Source organism: Haemaphysalis longicornis, unplaced genomic scaffold (assembly GCF_048455015.1).
Source record: "Haemaphysalis longicornis isolate Haplotype H1 unplaced genomic scaffold, Haemaphysalis longicornis Haplotype H1 scaffold_2, whole genome shotgun sequence".
Taxonomy (NCBI): Eukaryota; Metazoa; Arthropoda; class Arachnida; order Ixodida; family Ixodidae; genus Haemaphysalis; species Haemaphysalis longicornis.
In genome coordinates, this window is record NW_027526295.1 from 207,425,266 (window position 1) to 207,446,547 (window position 21,282).

Here is a 21,282-nt window from a genome sequence, read left to right on the forward strand (position 1 = left end):
ACATGGCTTTCTGAAATTGGGAACCACTCCCACTCCGCCGGCTCTTTTTTCACTTACTTTTCACTTTTTTCACTCACTGACTCACTCGCTCGAGCGCGCCATCTTGGTGAAAGTTGTTTAGCGAGAGTTGGAGCAAAACACGAGTGCCAGTCGTTTCACATGACCACGACGCGCCTGCAGTTGGAGCCCATGTACTGACAGCAGGCATGCGCTCCCGAGTGTGTACCACTTCCCAATGAAGTAGCCTAATATGACGACTAACAAATAAACGAACTTGAGCTGTACCCATTGCGGTCCTTAATATAATGGCCCACCCGGGCACCGCCGGGTACTACCGCTAGTTATAAATAATTACGTATCTGCGTTTAAGGGTAATAGTAGTGCATCATCCTGCAAAATCACCCATGCATTGTTAACCAAATAAGAGTCAGTGAATACGTCAGCCCATCTTCATGCCTACGCAAGCATATTAGGCAGTTCTAGTCAGCATTCCTTCATGGTTTAAAATATCGCGTTCTCCTGCTCTTAACCCAACAGTAAAAGAAGAATCTGCGCAACAAAACCTGCGCTGTCCTCGACTGCACGCACAGTCGTAGCAGCACGAAGGAGCGAGAAGGAGGAGACGCGGCGGAGCCGAGAAAAAAGGAGCAAATCTCCACGGGATCCCCGGAAAGTCGGCGAGAGGTGATTTTACAAATGAGCTTTTGAGGGCCCCTTTTGCTCCGGCAGGCGAGCCTAGTCGGCCGGAACCAGACTTCGCATGGGCGCAGCGGCAGAGGAAATGCGCTCCGCTTGAAACAGTGGCGTGGCCGGGAAATCTCCTTAACGGCCTTTTATTTGCCCGCGGCTCCCGCTTTTTCTTAATCTTTTATGTGCGCTCCAGGGCGTACGCGAAGCGCGCAGGAAGTATGTCGTTAGGATGAGAGGCGCACTTGCGGTTGTGGATGTGGCGGCGCGCTCTCGGCGAGCTTAACGGAGTGACAAGGTATATAGTAATGACGCTAAAAGGCTTACTCCGAGGGAAGCGTGGCTTATAGGCCGTGGCGCGCCTTTCGAAAAGCGCGCGGGAAGTACAAATAGTACAGGTGTGCTCTCAGCTGGGAGCAACAAGGCCATCAACTTTCTAAACTTCGTGTTAATGTTGCACGTACGTCCGAGCTTGTTTGAATGTTTGCTTCCCGCAGATGCCTTTCCCATTAGGCTCTGGCATGCGGAGGGGAATTGGCGAGGTCACTAGCTTTGATTATTATCAAACAACGACTATCGTTAACTATGCGTGTGCCGCAAGCTACACGCCACGTAGCGCGCATTCGATGACTAGATTAAATGTTTGCAATACTCCCGATGAAACAGAAAAGGGAACCAAACAAAAGAAAGCCGAGTAAACCCACAGCATTCCGAGTTTGCGTTGATTCCTTTCGCCGGTTCTTTCTTCGTTCTTACCCGCCGCGGTGGCTGAGTGGCTAAGGCGTTGCGCTGCTGAGCACGAGTTCGCGGGTTCGATTCCCGGCCGTGGCGGCAGCTTTTCCAATGGAGGCGAAAAGCAAAACACCCGTGTGTACGAGATTCCTATGCAAGTTACTGATCCCCAGGGGTCCAACTAATCGGGAGCCCGCCCCTACGGCGCGCCTCATCGCCTGCGCTGCGTCGGCGCGTTAAACCCTACAATCAATCAATCAATCAATCAATCAATCAATCAATCAATCAACCAGTCTTTCTTAGTTCTTTCCCTCTTTTTAGTTGTTATAGTGTGGAAACATTACAAAGCCTACCTCTGCTGGTTTCGCGAAAGATTCATGCAGCCTCCACATTTTCAAGTTGGTAACTCACTTGTACGAGTGTTGATGCGTAGCAAAAGAGGGGGCGACGCTGTTATGCGACGGCCCGACGTTAAGACTTAACGTCACGTTTTGGTGTCTAACCCCGCAGCTCGGCATAAAATAAGTACGACGTTGGGTGGCACGTCGCAAGCCTCAACTTGAAGGTTCCCTACCGTTGTGCCTAAACATAATACACTTAACCTAACGTCAAGCGTTGATGTGAAACGTCGTCAACCGGTACTCATGAGGTAGAGTACTCATTGTACGTCAGGCTGCGGGTAGGAGTTGACGTCGCGAGTCCTCAAAGCGAAACATTAAGCCAGTTCGTAAGCGACAGTCGCTGCTGTTAGTCTAAATACCCACAGAGTAGAAGATACCCATGATGGGGTATTGGACAATTCTTGATTAGGAGGATGTGCGCTGCCTTCGCACGATATTCCATGGCTAACACAGCCGAACCCTCTGTAACTTTTTGCCCTCCCTTCATATTCGCTCTACTTCTTTTGCGGTGTCCGCTCCCTCCTCCCACAAGAAACGTTCTTTGCCGCCTCTGGCTTGGAGTTGCCTTCACAAATGCTTACTCCCATTTGATTGAAATGGGAGACAGTGAGGCGTGTGAAGTCTGTGACACACTGGAGGCCATACGCCATCTTCTAAGCGAATGTCCGCGTTTTTCATCGGCAAGAAGGCAACTCTCCTCAACTTTACGGAAGCGCGATTCTCGGCGGCAGTTCTCTGAGGAGAAAATCCCGGGCCACTGGCCTTCACCGTCGTATACGCACAAGGCTACGAAAGCGCTCCTGTGCTTTCTAAAAACAACGAACTTGCACAGAAGACTATAGCACAAAGGACTACTCTCTGTGAAGTCAATGAACTCTATCGTCTATATAGTGTCATAACGCTGACCACACCTCTTTACGCTCTGTCCTTGCCTTCCCCTTCTTTTACTGTTTTCACCCCCCCACCCCCATTGTTTCCCTTCAACACGTGTAGGATAGCAAACTAGGCCACAGCCTGATTGACATTCCTGTCTTTCCTTTACCTTTATTTCCTCCTTCCTTCCTTCCTTCCTGCGTTCACGTGACTTTAATAAGGAGAGAAAAGCGAAAGGCCACTGCGTTACAAAACGAAATATTCGACGCTGAGGACGCGATGTTCCATATTTTTGTTCACTTCATCAGGAGAAAAGGAAAGTAATGAACTACGCGTGACAAGCAGAAGACGTCATGTATGCCTAGGAATCCCGCTAAAGGTGCAGTGTTTTTCTCTTGGCAAGGAGTGTAATAGTTCCGAAGCCATCGGCAAAATCACTGCTTGGTTTTCATTTATCTTCATAAAGCTTGCGGTGGACTCCCAAAAGAGTTTGAAGAATTACAGTCATGAAAGTGTAAGGGGTGTGCACTCAAGCGCACACCCCAACTTTGGAATGGAGGCGGCGGGTCGCCGATTCAGGCTTATGGTTCTTCTTAACCACAGCAGTTCGATATTAGACAAAGATAAGTGTCTCAAACCTCCTTAACTGCTTTGGAGCCGTACCAGCCACAGTTCATGTGTGCGGCGATTCATTTCCGACTGTGACGCGCTTAAGCATTCGTTCTTTCGGCCGGATTTCGAAACGTGGAATAGGTTACCGCGTGGGATTTTCAACGTGGTCTGTGACGACATTTTTGCTGACAAAATTCATAATCTTTTCGTATAGGCAGTGATACAAAAACGTACACCGTGCTTCGTTGTGCGCCTACAATGTTTGTACCGATTGATAATAGATGTTTTAATTAACTCTGCGTGAGATATATATTCCCATTTTTTTTTTTGCGTTCACTCGTATAACAGAGTATATTTCTTGAGTCGGCTCTGAAAATTTTCACTGCACCACTCGTCGCTTACTAAAAAGCGATCATTTTGATTTTGGTGTAACACACGAACCCTCCAAGGCTGAGGGCTGGGCCTTAAAATTTTACTACAATTATTTTAATCACATAACAGGTCGGATATGAGGCCCGTTGTAGGCTACACACCGACGACATCTTTTCTTATGATCAGGGTTATAAAAAGCGCAATGACAAGTTGAAGTTGTGAAGGTATACGTTCGGAAAAGAGAGGCTTGTGGATCACCAGGACAAGAAGCAAACTACGGGGCCCTCAATACAGGCACCCGCAATTTTCGAGTTTTTAGGCATGATGTGTTCCGCATTGACGAGCACAAGTTTGAACTGTGGCTTAGTACAGCTGATGGTATATACACCTATGATGGGGCCATGCTGTGGTCAGAGCTGTAGATTTTTTCACATTGTAGCGGTTCAGTACAGGACAGCCCGTATGGCTTCACACGCTTTGTGATGCATCTTGCAGTGCAAACAACTTTTTCAGCACTGTAAGAACCGCTTTTAAAAGGGCCCTGAAACACTTTCAATAAACGCTGCCACTCTTTTCTCCTCGTCTGGGAGCACTGAGAAAGCTATAGTTGTCGCCAGCACGGAGCGGCCCTGCGTGATTTGCTAGTCGCAGATACGCCTTCCGTTTCTGTTTTGTTTTTGACTTTATTTTTAAAGTGTCTAATAAATGCGTTCTTTGCTCCAACTGATGAAATACCGGTCAAAAGCCACTGCATGGCCTTAATGACGTAATTAGAGCGGTCGAAGAACGCCAACACAGGGAATAAGAAAAAAATCTTTTGAGCGAGTTTCTAAGGTATCTGATGGGCATAGACCAGTAGTTTTTGGCTGAGGTACTTTGTGACCCCCACATCTAAGTACTGGGTGCGTTGGGGGACTACGTTCTGCAAGCATTTAGGATTTCAAAACAAGTTCAAAAAAGTGCTGCGGTGTCCCTTTAAACTGTGAATGGTCGCCAGGCTGCGTGCTTCCTTTCCATGCCCAAGACACAGGTTAAATCCCAAAACAGCTCCGGTCGCTCCTCTTTCCAGAGATCACGTAATTTAAAGAGATGTGGTCGTTGTGGTGGGCACTGTTTCTCGTGGGAACGACACACGCAACGTTCCTAGACTTGAAAACTAACCTAAACAAAACCGTGCTTCGTATGCGAGACAGTCTCACGACTGAACACTCTAAACTCGGACAATTACACGGCAAAACGAAGAAAGAAATGTAAGAAAGGAATATCGGTCGTACCAAATGTACACCCAGCTTTTCTCACTCCCCTGCCCGATGCCAACATGTGACGCCGAGCGGGCAAACGCCGCGCTGCCGGCAACCGTCCCAAAGAGAGTCGACACTCGTGAGAGAAGCTCAAGAGCAACACCCCTTTGGAATCCTCATCCGCGCTCTTTCCTTCGAACCAACAGCGGCGGCGCGGCGCGCGTCTCCATGGCCGCGCATGCGCATAGCGGCCGCGGATGTCCCCCCCCACACCCGGTCCGGACCACGCTCCGCTTCCACGAGGACCCGCCGAGCCTGTCAACAGTAAAGCTCGTGGGAGTCTCGGCGAAGCAGCGCGGCGGCACCGCGCACACGCAGAGGAGAGGCGTACTCGTTCGGCACGCGGTCGGGCGCCCGGCTCGCCCCGACGCTCCGGTCTTCTCTCCCGGAGTTTTGATTCTGCGACTCCGAAGCAGCTGGCGGCATGCGACACCGGCGCCCTCCGCGGGACGCGCTGGCCGGCCGCCTGTCACATCACTGTTGCTCGCCACGTGACTGCCGGCTGTGACTCGCTTTGTCGCTTCGAATTCGCTTGCTGACTGACACACCCGGTCCTGTCCTGATAACGTTCCTCTGGACTAATTGCAAGATTTGGTCTCTATGTGTGTGCGTGCGTGGGTGTAGATGTGCTGAGGTAAACGAAGGTGAAACAAAACACACAAAAAGACGCGACATGTTCGGTGGCATGACCATGACGTCACCTGTTTCTTGGACAACATCACTGGGGCTCTGGTGGTGCTTGTGGTGGAACGCGCGATACTTTGCGGACGTAGGACTCGCCAGTGCGGCGTACACGGGTGCAGGTAAGATCACCGCTTCCCTTGCACCTTTCCGAGTTCCTTTTTAATTCTATAACCGAACATGAAACACTGGTTGGACCCGAAATCAGAAAAAAAAACTAGCTGTGTTACGCATGGTCCGTCGACTGGCTGCACTTAGTTTATCTGATATAAGTTGCATAAGTTACGTGTTAGATTAGTCAGTAAGTATTCATCATAAAAGCTGTCCAAGAAAGTCTATGTGGGAAGGCGAAGAGTGGCACTGTGTAATCGATAGTATTAAATGACATTCTCGAAAGCATGAATCGAAGCATACCTAATTAACGCGTAATTAGGGTCTCCACTAATTCTTCAAGTCTTCTCTATTGTATTGTGTTTGCTTAAAGCGACAAAGGTTTCAATTTTACAGGCCAGCAGTTTCCATAACACGGTTATCAAGTTGTGCTGTTACTTACTTCGTTAACAAGTTCATTTCTTTCAACCTGAGCCTAGGCCGAGCGACGGCCAAAATTAGTGAGGCCGGAGATGAAGAGAAAAGCGGAACGAATGAAAAACAGTGATTACGACTAGCGATGGAGCCAGACCCAATCACTTTATAACAGAATAGTAATGTTTCCATTGAGAAACAGAAACATTGACTTTCATGGCGTGCTAATTTCTCGTTGCGCCCGCATTTAATTTTGTGGCAACACCCTTATCAGCCTCACGATACGTTGGTGAAAGGAGAACATAACAACACGTTGCGCTCGTTAAGGATGCTGGTGACCTGCTAGTGTACACTGTAAGATGAGGCCGGTTTGATGCTTTGTAAACAATCCATACAGGACGGCGCGTAAAACTGGGATAGTAAAGAAGGTACAAATAACGAATGCTTTAACGAATAAAAGCAGTGTGCATAAAGGACGAACTAAACAAGAGGACAGATATGATTTTATCTTGTGTTTATATATTTCCCTAGCTATCTTTTTCCGGTTGTCCATGCTTTACAGCCAATGTTAATGGCCCGTTCTGGTTAATGAGATTCGCTGTGCACAGTTCTATCACGGTGAGGGTTTGGCAGCGTCTGTTGTTCGGACATCGTCTGTTGTTGCGTACAGTTGAAGGCAGTTGGTATAGTAGAAGCACGGCCACTCGATGGGAACTGGGACCTAGTTCCCATCGAGCGGCCGTGGTAGGGCGATGAAGAGTCCCTCCCTCCCGCCGAGAAAGTATAATACAAAATTAGGAGGAATGTATTTCGCTTGGAATTTATGGTTTGTTTGCTTATAACTCCAATTTCTAGATTTTTTGGGAGGTCAGTCACTAGTTACACGTATAACAAACTTTGGTTTTGCTTTGGGTTTTCTTTTTTTATCTCTGCCACTTACGACGTACATCTTTTAATTTGCACCTTTTCTTTTCATCCAATGCAATCAAAATCAAAATTGTTTATGGCACATGAATAGTAGATTTTGTAGAAAACTCAAATCAATTGTTTTTATTGTTTACGGAGATCTGGCGCTGATTCTAGTTCTCACAAGAACAACTGATTGCGCAGCTCTGTCATGATTTAATAAAAACATTTGTTTAATGAAGTGCAGATTGTGTCTTTTGTTTCCAAGTTTTATGTCCTTACGTGGCGACAGAGCAAATGAGATGATCGATGGTTCAGGATGATGGACGATATATTTACAATATTTACAGGGCAGCCATGATCAAGCCTGTTCAGGACGCATCTCGCCACCCCTTCACCGTCCTCGTCATTATCGATGGTGGGCCATGGCGCCTTGGGGAATTGTTCAATCACGCTCCGTGACAATATTTTGTTTAAAAGTGTGCTCGAGAGCTGGCACTCTCTCCAAAAGTACTAACTGGGAAGAAATGGAGTTCTCAAAAGGCGTCTTTTCAGAAATCGCGGTTTATTTTATAAAGAAGAAAAAAAATGAATCAGTAACCAGGACACGTTTTAATACCGAGAAAGTTCTGATGAAGGTAGTGTACAGCTCACCAAGAATAAAACCACGAAAATAGAGTTGCCGAACTTTAAAATACCGGCTTTTAGGACAGGTCATAGACGCCATGTTGGGACTAGGAACCACTTCTACCTGTAATTGTGAACAGCGACAGTGTGGAATTCGGTGTAGGCTGGCGCGTTGGTTACTGGTAAGTTTCGTGCTATATTGGTGTTAATCTTGCCGCAATTCTTGTCAGGCACAGGTAGTTTCAGCTCGCACCTAGGAAAGTTTTTGTCGGCCAACGGAGAAGCAAAAAAAAAAAAACTTCGTAATGACCAAATAATTCCAAACTGCGGACATATTTTCTTGCTGTTTAATAACTACTACCAAACCGTGTCTCCCAGTGCATGTTTACTTTGCTGGACGGGTTTTCTTTGAACATATAGCCCATTTCGGGAGCCTAAGCATTCTTATTGCTCCGATATTTCAGGGGGGACAAGTTAGAAAAAACTTGAGTCTTATAAATGCAGTTCAGTGGGTAGGAAACATTTGACGATATCGGGTTTTATCCGTTAACGAAGAACCCTGCGGGCATAGCGCCTCTTGAAAAGAGCAACAGATCTTTGCATCCTCCTCCTCCTCCTCCTCCTCCTCCTCCTCCTCCTCCGCTTGATTATCATCATCATCTCCACCATCACTAACATTTAAATCTATATCAACCTGATTGCATCCACTGCAGGACGAAGGCCTCTCTCCCAAAGATTTTTCAGACACGTTTATCGAGTGATGTGTGGTTTCAAAATTTATTTGGGAGTTTTGTGGCAAATGTACTCAACCAGGGTTGCCAAATCCTTGTCTGATCAAAAAATGCTGTTTGTGCCGCAGGGAGCCTCACCTAGTGTGGCTGCACCTCACTAGTACAGCCTCCCGTGGTATACGGTAATGTTGTAACCGGAGCAGGCAGCATTTCAGACCCGGTGATATAATGGAGGGCGGTACCTTCAAGGATGCTCAGAATATGCCCTCCATTGATGCGCACAGTTTGTGGCATCTGAAAAGCATAACTTTCTTCAACTTGATGAAGAATGTGCCGACCTGTAACTTATTGTCTTGTAACGTCTTTTATAATAGCGTGTTTTTTATAACGTATTCTACAATATTAGCCACTTACCATTCCTCAAGGATAACGTTCTTTTTTGTGTGTCCTCCCTACCCCCTGCCGGCCCGTCTGGTGCCCACAGGCAACAAGAGCGCCCCGCACCACTTTGGCCGGGTCTTCGCGAGAGAAAACAGCTACCTGGCATCGCTCTACAGCACCTCCAAGGGTGAGCACGCCCAAACTGAGCTTGAAAACGAAGCACGGACAGAAGTTGCACCGTTCATTTGGGAAACAAAGTTTGTTACTTCACGCTATCGCGTAAGACTAGACGCAGCAGCCACATACCTGGCTTATGCACAAGAGTGTCGGAAGGGTAACCCCTCTGTTGTGCACAGTACACTCAGAACCATTGAAATGGTTAATAGAATATGCGTTTGGCGAAAACATCTAAATAATTGCTTGTCGTCGTTTGGGCCTGTGAGCCCCCCTCCAAGTTGAGTTTTAGGCCTCTTAAAAGAGCCATGCTTGCACAGGATTCGTAGCTGGTGGCCTTACTGATACTATCAGTCCGCGTACCGCATTCCGCAAGCCGAATAAAGCCAGAAAATCAGTCTGCGTTTAAAAATTGAGTGATTTAACGTGGCGAAGCCCGCCGCAACAAAGGGCTGCGGATTTTTTAGGGGCGAAACCCCTTAGGGGCTCGCCCTGTCAGTGTCTCATGTCGTCATGTCGTCGTCGTCTCATGTCGTCGTAGTATTGTGTAGTCACGATGCTAAAACACCGGGACACTCGTTTTTCAATGCCTTGCGCTAGAACTTTTCGTCGCCGTGAGAACAACGCGCACTAAATAAGCACACCGGGACACACCTTTTAAACGCCTCGCGCTAGAACGCTTCGTGCTTCAAGGACAGGAGACTTATAGCAGAGCTGTATACCTCTACGCCCCAATGGTTTCATCTCCGTGGCCAAAACACCAAGGCGCCAAGATTACACTTACACACTGCATGCATCGCTCTTCCGCAGGTCTCGCGCTAGTAGAGATGGCCAGGGATTTTTTTTTTTTTACCATCCGGGGATCTTTAACATGCGCCGAAATCTCGACGCATGGGCATTTTCGGTTTTCGCCTCTATCTGAAAAGCGGCTACCGCGGCCAGGAACGGACGCGCGTACTTGAGCTCACCATACCAGAGCGCCTTAGCCACTGAGCCACCGCAGGCGGCCGTTCTTCTTTTCACTCGTTTAAGTAGAAGAAGCAGAAGAAGAAAGAAAGTTTATTTCGTTCGTTGCATACAATACAATTTTACCATCTGGGCCCTTGTGGGTGCGTATCGGAGGTGCGAGGCGCAACAGAGAAGCATATGTTCTTGCTTTGTATGCGCAGACAATATTAGCACAAACTATTATCGTCCTTTTGGCCTGTCCTGAGCCTTAGGACTTGCTCTTTGCGGCGTGTGCCGCGCCGGGAAATCTTGTTTGATAGGGAAATGGTGTGTCCCTGTTACCACTACCCTAGGGTGTTGTTCGCTGATCACGAATGTTTTTGATCTAATTCGATAGTACTAGAAGGAATAAACAGTGTGTTCAGACATACCCATTATTTTTGTCCTATTGGTTTACGCCCTGAACATTATAAGAAGAGTAACAGGAAAAGAACTTCAAGAGCTATTCAGCTTCGTGCCTCGCGATAGTCGAAAAGGAGCAGACGTAGACGTGGTATCTTCCCACGTAGAAGAAAACGACGACCCCATAAAGCAGCCTGCCTTGGGAGATGTCACAGCATTCATTGCTCATGAATTTCCATGCGGCCGGGACTTGTCGGACGAATGGCCGGCGCCGCCGCGACTGTGCGGCTGCGTTAAACGGTGCCGTCAGAATTGCAGCCCCAACTAGATGAAGTTTGCGATAGATGAAAACTTTCCGCGCCTCCACGCGATTAATATTGGGTGCGACCCACGGCCCTAATAACCAATAATAATTTCTGACTAAAATCCCGAATCCGGTCTATGAATTTCGATCGTTTAAATTTTAAAAGAACTTCTGGTCAACCACTTGATATTCGCAACCAAGTCCAGGTGCATGCCAGATACACGAAAAAGACTTGACAGGAATGCTAGCAAAACTTCAGCTACTAAAACTTCAGCAACTAAAACTTCAGGTACTAAAACTTCAGGTGATGGAGGAATCTAGCAAGTTTGAATTCGCCGCTTAGTGCAATGTCCCTCTTTCAATATAGAACTGTGGTAGCTGCAATGCTAGTGGATATAACAGGGATAAGCTAAAAAGCTCAATGCTGAAACAAAAACTCCCCTAGTGGTGTGCATTCGAGGTAAGCGTGTAATTATTATTGAAAATCTAATGTTCTCTGTTGCTCCTTCAGTCACTGCTGCTGTCGTCGAGATACTGGGACAGGTGGTCGTAATAACTTTAAAGAATGACGTCATTTCACGTCTCAGCCAACCGAACTGCGTGACACGCCGTATTTTTTTTTTTTTGTTTTTTGTTTTTTTTTTGCGTTGGTAGTCTGAATATAGTCTAAACATACCGATAAGCCAATTCCGCAGCTGCGTTTATTTAACACCACTGACTGGGCCTCAGTACTTCTCTGCGCTTCCCATTTTTACACCAGTCATATGGAGGAAAATAAAAGTAAAGTAAACGTATCAACAGCTGCACAACTTTACGGTTGGTCCTATACACCTTGCCAACTATTCATCGTCATCAAGTGGTCAAGCCAGTGCAATTTCATCTTTTGCCACCCCTCGACGATATAAGTATCTAGGACCAGCCTCTAGTCGACCGCTAATGCCGTTCCATTTCGGATGACCAAAACGCTATTGGCAAAAAAAAAATACTCTCGCAGCATGTCACTAGAAAAAAAAAAACAATAACAAATCAGGGAAAAAGTTTTGAAGGCAGCGCCAATTCTTCAAAGCTAAATAATTAAGCAATCTCACAAAGTTTTCGAGATTATTGATCCTCTTGGGTTTTGATTGATCACATGGGCGGCCACTTGAAGGCACTTCTACTTTTGCTCGCTGCCCTCTTCCCACTTTTTTTTGTCTTCTTTATTCCTTTCTTGTGTGCACCCTTAAACGCCTCTCCGGGCTGAACTAATCAGGAACTTTTCCCACAGCCCGCCCCGTATTGCGTAAGGTATCTGCCGAGGTGTTTAGCACACACGAATTGCGGATCTCGTGCCTATGCGCTCACTAGGTTTCGAAGCCTTCGAGATTCGGTGGTCTCACTGCGTTCGGTGAGTCAATGTTGCTGAGTGAGCTTCTGACGAGAAGTAAGGATACTGCACAGTTTCCCTTTTTCGCGTGAGTGAATCTTTACCATCTAAGGAAAAATCTGATGTATCTGATGTATCAGCCACTACAAGATAAAATCAACTGCCGATGTTTAGGGACACACGAGATGCTCACTTATCCCACTTGGAAACGGTTGCTGTTGAACCTGCGGCACCACAGTTTATGAGGAATTAGAAATAAGAGACTGCAATTTACAGTCTACCCGAAATTACTTAATTGTGTAACCTGCTTAAATCACTAACCGCGATTTAAATTGAAGGTAAATTGAAACTGCTCGCTCGATACGCGTTGAACTCCTACCTAGCCTCAGAAAACAGCTCGCTAAAAATTTTGCGTTTTCAATCAGTGACAGCTATTCGGTTAAAGCGACTGCTGGAGATGCATCGCACGGAGCTGTCATCACTTGTTAGCGCAAGGAATGCTCGCATATGACGGCTTATGCGCTTTATCTTGCGCCGATATTTCATAAATGTTAAGGTACTGAGCCATAATTTTGTGTCACGTGGAATGTGCGAGAGCGGTACTGGCGAGCTAATAGTGAACTAGGAAAAAGTTAATCGGCCCTTCCTCTCTGACAAGAAGGAGGACCGGCGGAGCTGTTATGTGCTGTTCTGAAATGACGAAATGCCACGATCTGCCTTATGCGGCTTCCAGCTGGCGGCTGGAAGCCGCATAAGGCAGATCGTGGGTCCGTCGATGAGCCTAGCCCGCAGCAGCCACTACCGCATCTACAATTGCCCAACAGGCAATACACAGACCCTGCATGGCGCCGCCGGCGCAAAAGCTCAGTAAATTGGGCAGTGAACAAACCCAGTGTGAAGTCAAGCCGAAAATTGTCGAGCGATATCCTTTTTTTATTAAGTGCGAATGCACTTCTTAAGCGAGCCTGAATCGTCCGCCGCCGTAGTCCGCATAGCAACAGCTGCGGGTGCGCGCGCTCCTCGTCTTCCTTAGCAACGGGTGGAGATGGGCGCGCGCTGCCTGGCCGCTGACATGGCACATACCCACGTGGGGGATTGGCCAGGAATCGGGCGTGAGAAGGGCTAATGCACCCGCTTAAAGGAGTACTGACACGAAATTTCAAAGCTGAGATCCGCTCTAGCAATCAAGTACAACGACAACACAAATAGGTGTCTGTGAATAAATGCATCTTTCTTTCTTTGTAGTTGTGTGTGTGTGTGTGTGTGTGATCTCTCTTTCGCGAACATTACCGAACCGCGCAAATTCAACTCGTGCATTCGCACTTTCACATTCTTCCCCTCGGGGAAAGGCGGGGAATTTTTTTTTTTTTTTAGACGGAGGCGCGGGGTGAATGCGTGCACTTTGTCATTGCACTCGCCCTTTCTCTTCCCCCGTATCCCCCATATCCCCCTAATGAACAGTGGATTAGACGCTTTATCTTTCTCTTTGTCGACGCAACGGTGTACGCACACGGACGCCTCAAATTTGCCGGGGTGGCCATACAAAGCTTCGCTGTAAAAGTGTATTTACAGCGCTTGTTTTAACACAGCCTTTTTCAGGAGGCCGTCAAAGCATCGGAAGACGATAATTTTGAGATATTTTGACGACTGTAGGGTGCTCATGGAAGCGCTTTGACGACATCAACATGGTGATAAGGTTACGTTATTACTACGATGATTTTACGTTTTATCAGGATAACCTTTATGTTCACTTATTACTCGTTGCGAGCACGAATTCACTGGCCTACATCCACATCGTGGAATCTCACCTTACAAGTGTTAGGTCCGTATCCCTTAAGTTACTACCAGTAATTTTCGGTTGTTGCCCTCTTAGGAGCCATCGCAACTGATTGTACGAGGCTCATGCGATAGCGTATACGAACGACGTTTCTGTCGCGCATGCGCACGCGCGGATATTTCGCGCACATTCATATTCAATATCTCGTAGGAATAAATGACACGTTGCATAATATTGGGTCACATTTTAACATATATTTACGGGCTTTTTAAGTTATGTATAAACAAGCACCGACAAGATGGCCTTGTGGTGTAGACATTCCGTTTCTGGGTAACAACCTATCGCACCGGGTGCAGATTCTACGGCCGTTTCTAATTTTTTTCTTTTAATTGATTGTTTTACTTGAAACACATTTCTTTTTATCACGCGCTTTATCTATGTATAACACCTTCATGCACTATAAGCGAAGTTTCGGGTTGCTTTCCTCCCTTTAAATCCTTTTCTGGTCTTGTTTTTTGTACATTTTAGTGGTTTAGTTCCGTTTAAGTCGGTTTCGCCTAGCTTTTTTAAAAATGTTTTGCCATTATCGTGATTTCTTCCGTGTTAAGGTCCGTTTTGGTTGAGAATTTTTCTTACGTCGGGTGGTTTTGACTTCTTTACGTCGGTTTCAACTGTGCTAGCGGAGCGAAATCTAGCTCTAATCTACTGAGCATCATTGGTTTTTTTTTTTTTTTTTTCTGTTGGACTTGTTTTGCGGGTGGAGTTGGTTTTGACAGTTCATGTAGACAAGGGGTGAGCCGCCGAGACCCCTCTCGATAATTCCTTTAATCCTGTGCACACATGATGATTGTGAGGCATGAGAGAGACCGAGCGATTTCTTTTAGAACAGTTAATACTTTACTTACGATACTTTCTATATACTTTAGGTGGGGTTTTGCTAATTACTCACTTTGTATTAGCATAGCATGAATACCCCCTTCTCCCCCCCCCCCACCCTCCCGCCATTCTTACTATAGTAGCGAGTATTCCCCTCGTTGCCATAGTAACAGCGCTGGCCCTGTGGTTGCCTTTGCCTCAGAATCGTGACAGTCATAATGCTCCTGGAGCGTACGATTACCAGCTGCCCAGTACAAACCTTTGCGCAAAGTAATATCTTTTTTAAGACATGGCAGCCTCATAAAGCGCTGTAAAGTTCTCTGACTGTTCTTGCTCATCCATGCTGCCTATATCGAGAAGCACAAAAAAGCCACGTCGGCTAAAAACCGAATGTGTATCTTAAAATACAAAGGCACCAGTGTGGTATGTAGAGAGCAGGCGCCTTTTCGCGTGATATAATTATAGTTTTCAAACGTCAAGAGTTGAAAAGAAAAACCGGACAAACAAACTGGAAGAAAAATCCATGCCTAAGCAAAATAACGGCAGTCTGTGAGGAAGCGAAAAAATGGAAAGGTAAGGATGGCCGAGGAAGAGCCGGATGTCAGAATAGAATTGAGTTTTGATTGTAGAGCAACGCGTTCTTGTTTTAGACGAAAAGGAAGGTAAAAGAGGAGCTTGGAGGGGAAGCCGGAGGAGCCTGTCAATAATTTCATTTCGCTAGCTGTCATGTGCAATCGATTTTGTGCCGTATGGCTCAACGAACTGACATGCCATTTGTACGTCTAGTTTTCCGTTCACCGTTCCTCTTTCTGGCGCTATTGAATTGTGCGAGTCGCCAGAATATTAAAGTTCGGAAGCAAAGGTTGGAGCAACAAGCTTTTGACTTTACATTTCGGAAATGTTGATTACCCTTGTATCCCACTCATTATTACAGTCTTATAGTAACATTCGTTTTGCTTCACGGTTTGCGAGCGGGGTATTAAGATATCGAATTGAAATCGCACTTCAACGTAGTAAGTGCAATATCAAATCCTGCTTTGTGAGGCGGCCTGTGCTGAATAACTTAATGTATTTGATATATGACACAGGCAACAATGCATATGAACGGATTACTTTTTTATTTAACGTAAGCAGTATCGTTCTTGTTTATTTCGTGTTTCAAGCTTAAATCTATCGTTTTAACAATATCGTTTCATATATTACTGTAGTTAAAAGTTTTTTCTTTCCTTTTCAGTGACCTGTTACAGTCTTTGAAGCTGGGCAGGAGGTTTGTTTCATAACTTCCTACCTGACGTCTCTTGCAAACTGAAGTACCTCCTCTGAATAGCACGCATCATCAACACACATGTCCGAGGAATATATATATATTCCACTGCGGCATATATATATATATATATATATATATATATATATATATATATATATATATATACAGAAACAAAGACAGGAAGGAAGGCCGCCAGTCTACAACCCCAAGGGTGGCATAGGGAAGTACTTGGGCTCCTTTTAAAACGATTAGTGATGTTAAATTTTTAAATTTATGTTAGAAACAAAGTGACAGAACCCACGCGTCGAGAATGGGGACCGAATCCACTCCTTCTGATGAGATCCGGGATGCCTTACCATTTCGGCTATCTCGGGTACTGTGTTCTCCGTCACTTTCTGGGGTATTTATAGTAAGCACAACTGTATCTGACGCTTGAGGGTGGCGGCCAGCGCCACTCGGACGACACAGGGTGAAGCGGACCTTCTTTTTAACTTCCGGACCATGTCTAGACGGTCAAAATTCTGTCATGAGTAGTCGCCTGACAAGAAACCCTCTTACGCTACCCGTCGGCACCAAGGCTGCGAAAACCGAGGGCATCGCTATGCTTTGCAGGATAATATGGTAAAGAATGAGGGGATCATTGAGGAAATGCATAAAGGAAGGTCTGCAACGCAAGGAAGCCAAAGAGGCATCCGAAATCTATTCGGAAAATGTTGCTTTGATCCCCACTATGGACGCGTGTTTTTCTTCACTTGCTTTCCTACATAAATTTAAAATTTTAACTTCACGGTTTGAAGTGAACCACCAATGCCGAGAGATACGGGTGCCTGTATACGTCCTATCTTCTCTTCGCCCACGACTGTTTAACGCCGTGTTTTCTTTGTTCTTCCAGTATGAACCAACTCTCTAAGCAACATGTTTTTTTACACTTTAGCTGACGGTCGTCGCTGCAACGGTTCCCTACGCAGGCGACGTTTTCATAGGCCCGTTCAGAAAATTTTCCAAGCTCTTCCACCAACTTATTTTTGAAATATTGTAAAATTAACCAAATAAGAATCTAACGAGTTTTCCACCAAATACTAACATTGTTGCTAACCTCCAGCTTGGGGTGTAGAATAGTAGGCACAAGCGTTCCGGCAAAAGTACCCCTTATATAATAACACACCATTCTTTGAGGGAAACATCGAGGGAAACACTTATATAATAACACACCATTCTTTGAGGGTAACATTGAGGGAGTGGTAACTACGCATGGTTGATGGTTCAGCGAGGATGATGTAATGATTATCAGAAAGACGACAGTGCGAATTAATAGCACGATGAAGAAACTCCGATGATTCGGTATCGGGACGTACAGCTAGAGGTGTTAGCCCCAAGAAACGAAGTGCATTAGAGGGTGAAAATTCAGAATCAAACCGATGACAGATAATGCGAACAGCTTTCTTTTGTACATATTCAATCTGGTTTACTTCGCATTGCTTACACGAATTCCAAACTGGCGAAGCATATTCGAGCATGGGGCGTATTAGTGTCTTGTAAGCAATCAGCTTTGTTTCCCTGGGTGCTTCAACCAGCGTGCGGCGAAGGTAGCCAGTTTTTCTCAGTGCCTTGTTTGTGATAGAATTGATATGCTTTGACCAAGATAAATTTGGTGTAAACGTAACTCCGAGAAATTTATATTCATCGACGGTATCAAGTGATTGTGCGTTAAATGTGTAGCTGAAAACAGGGGGAGATATGCTATTTGTAAACCTCATTATCACAGTTTATGAAAGTTAATTTTCATTTGCCATGTCTTGGACCATGCCCATAAATGCGAAAATGATTCTTGCAAATCTAGATGATCTTTAAACGAGGAAATCTTCGAATATAATACAGAATCATTCGCGTAAAGTCGAATCTTGGATTTAATGTGCATGGGCAAATCGTTAATGTAGAGGAGAAAAAGCAGAGGACCAAGCACTGACCCCTGTGGAACCCCTGATGAAACCGGAACTATGGACGAGGATACTTTGTTTAAAGATACAAACTGTGTGCGTGGCGTAAGGAAGCTAGTAATCCAAGCAACCAGTTGCGGATTTTTAAGAATAGCATTTAATTTTAGCAACAGTTTGGGATGAGATACCATGTTAAACGCTTTGGAAAAGTCGCTGAATATGGCATCAACCTGGGTACCCGTGTCTAAACTATGGCATATATCATGACAAAATTCGGCTAATTGGGTTAGTGAGCTGAAACCGTGGTCGAAACCGTTAGATAAGAGTTTATTGCTTTCAAGATAACCCATATTGTGTTTGTATACTATATGTTCTAGGAGTCTGCATGAATAGGAGGTTAGCAAAATAGGTCTTTAATTACCGATGCTCTGCTTATCACCAGATTTATAGAACGGGAGAACTTCATCCAATTTCCAAGAGGATGGTACTATTCTAGAACTGAGTGATTTTCGGAAAATTACTGTGAGATACTTAGACGTCCACTTTGAGTAACGGATGAGAAAAAGGTTCGGTATATCATCTGGCCCTGCACATTTTTTGGGATCGAGATTCAAGACAAGGTTTAAAACACCTTCAACGCTGACGTCGATGTCGGTTATCGGGATGCCTCGGTCAGCGTGAGGAAAAGGGGGATAAACATTGTTATCGAGTGAAAATACAGAGTGGAAAAAGGCGTTGAAGGCGTTCGAGATTGAAACTGGGTCATTGGTGCTTTCGCTGCCAACTAGGATAGAACTGGAGGATGGGTCCTGGGTTGATATTGACGACCAAAACCTGCGCGGGTTGTTTTTCAGAAGACCGGTCAGCTGGTGTTGATAAAAGAAGTCCTTTGCCGAGTTTGATTTTCAGCGTAACTCTTCTTTAGCCTGCATGAATCACTCAATGGTCCCAATGTTATCTGCGCGCTTCGCTCGCCTGAGCCTGCGCACACGGCGCGAGAGCTGCAAGATCTCATGGTTCATCCACGGAAGCTTAGAGTTCTTTTTCTTAGTTTTCAGAGGGATAAAACGTTCGATGCAGCTTTTAATTAACGTTTCGAAATGGCACACGATAGTATGAACATCGGAGGCGGCGCTGAGCAGTTGAAATTCGTCAAATATTCGGGATATTAGTGAATAAACACATCAAGTGGAGAACTACCAACCGTAACTCGGGTAAAGATTGTTATGACATTACTTAGACCACCTCCATTTATGGTAGACTGGAAGTCTCTCTGTGCGTTTGTATATGCAAGCATGCATGCCAATAAACGGCACCAGCAAGTTTACCCTGCAGATTGCGGAAGAAATACCGATAGCCATTTGGACAGTATAGAGAGAGAGAGAAACTCTTTATTAAAGAAGGAAAGGCAGAGAGGTTTGCCAACATGCGTACGTCGACATGCTACTCTGCAGGAAGGGGAACGGGGTGAAGACAGATGAGTAGTAAAAAGAAGAGTAGTAGGTGAAAGAGAGAAAAAAAAGAGAGGGTCATATAAAGGGACATGTGGCGTAGCATAGACTGACCGCTTAAGGGGGGCTATAAAGTCTCGGTGACGCCAATATCTTCAAGATACCCAAATAACGCCTCCAGGACTTTCCGTTGAGATGACGGAGAATGCCATGGTCCAAGTAGCAGGCTCAGCGTAATTGGTCCAGGGTGAAGACGTGGGATCCTTTGCTCTAACCGACTCCTTGCGTCAGTGTAGGCGGAGGACTCTAGCAGGACATGCTCGACGGTTTCGGGGGCACCACAGTTGTCGCAATGTGAGCTTGTACTTTGGCCTATGCGATGTAAGTAGGCATTAGTAAACGCCACATTAAGTCGCAGCCTATGAAACAGTGTTTCCCGCCGGCGAGGTAGTCGTTCCGGTAGCCTCAGTCTTATCTGTGGATCAATTGAGTACAGAAAATCATGATGATGTTCCGGAAGGGTCCATAAGCGGTTTCTTTCTGCTAGAGCTAGGGCCTTGGTCATAGTTGAGGCATCATTTTTTGTAAAGAAAATCTTTCTTTTGTTTTTCATTTCTAGGCCCCTGCGTGCAGCCTCATCTGCTCTCTGATTTCCTAGGACACCACAGTGTCCAGGGAGCCACTGAAGGGTTACGCGATGGCCAGCAGCGTAAGCGAGATGGTGCAGGTATTTTACTTCGCGCTGGATGTGGTCGTGGATGCTGAAGCAGCTAGCACGTCGGAGGCTTTGTAGGGCGGCTTTCGAGTCTGTGAATATGGTCCAGTGTGTCGGTGGCTGAGGAAGTATGTACCGGATGGCTTCTTTAATTTCATAAAGTTCAGCTAGCGTGGACGAAGTCGCTCGCTCAAGCCAGCATGACAGTGATTTGTTAGCTGAGGGAATAAAAACTCCTGAAGAACTGCGCTCAGATGTTGCCGATCCATCTGTAAAAATATGGGTCGTTGCGGAGTAAAATTTGTGAATATGGGCAAGTGTAACCTGAAGTAGGACAGTTTGGGATATGCGCTTTTTTGAATCAATTCCAGGTATAGAATGTTTTATGGTAACAGGTGACAAAGTCCATGGCTGAAAACCCAGTGGCATGGTGTGCGGTGCTTGATTTGGCACGGAAGCATCAATTGCCCTTATCGTTCGTCCAAAGCTGGAAGCGTCTTGATCCGTACTGCGAGCCAGGAAATGGGTTGTGGCATGTAGTCTGTACCTCAAGTAATTTCGTAGCGTCTCTTGAAGCCGTAACACATCCATGGGCAGGCAGCCAGCTTCTGCAAGAGTCCCACAACATGACGAGCCTGCAGGGAGGCCAAGGCACTTCCTCAGACAGTTGTTTCTTGCCGCTTCCAGCTGTTTTCTGCTTGTCGGGGACAGTGTCTGCAGGACGGGAAGGCTATAGCGCAAGATACCATCAACATATGCCTTGAAGAGGAGCACCGCAGAGCGATAATCACTGCCCCAGCGAGTGCCACAAAGATATCCGATAATTTGGGATGCTGCTAAAATTCGCGTGCGTAATCTTTTTACTTCTGGGGACCCGGAGAAGTTTCTGTCTATGACAATGCCAAGGTATCTTTGGGTGCGTACGTAATGCAGAGGCCGGCCACTGAGGATTAGAGGGTATCAATCCATTCTCTTGCGGGTGAACGCCATTGCGACACTTTTTTCGGAGGAAAGATGGAGTCCTCTCGGCGATAGGTATGCCGCTATTCTTGAAAGAGCCTTCTGCAGCTTCTGCTGTGTGATCCGACGCGATCTTGAAGCACTCCAAACACAGATATCATCCACGTAGAGTGTGACTTTGACACCCCGGGGAAGAACGCGTTTAAGGTGAATAAGCGTAGGATTAAACAGCAGCGGGCTTAAGACAGCTCCTTGAGGGACGCCTTTATTTACGTC

The 21,282-nt window shown here is 46.0% G+C and overlaps 1 protein-coding gene across 1 annotated transcript in view; it reads left to right on the forward strand.

Moving 5' to 3' along the window:
- The first annotated feature begins 5,217 nt into the window (after nt 1–5,217).
- LOC144169827 (lachesin-like) overlaps nt 5,218–21,282 on the forward strand; it is a 111,651-nt gene continuing 95,586 nt past the window's right edge. Inside the window, exons 1-2 of the mRNA XM_077699191.1 lie at nt 5,218–5,781; nt 8,933–9,016. Coding sequence (XP_077555317.1) covers nt 5,652–5,781; nt 8,933–9,016 — 214 coding nt within the window. The 5' untranslated portion in view covers nt 5,218–5,651. The remainder of the gene's footprint in view (nt 5,782–8,932; nt 9,017–21,282) is intronic.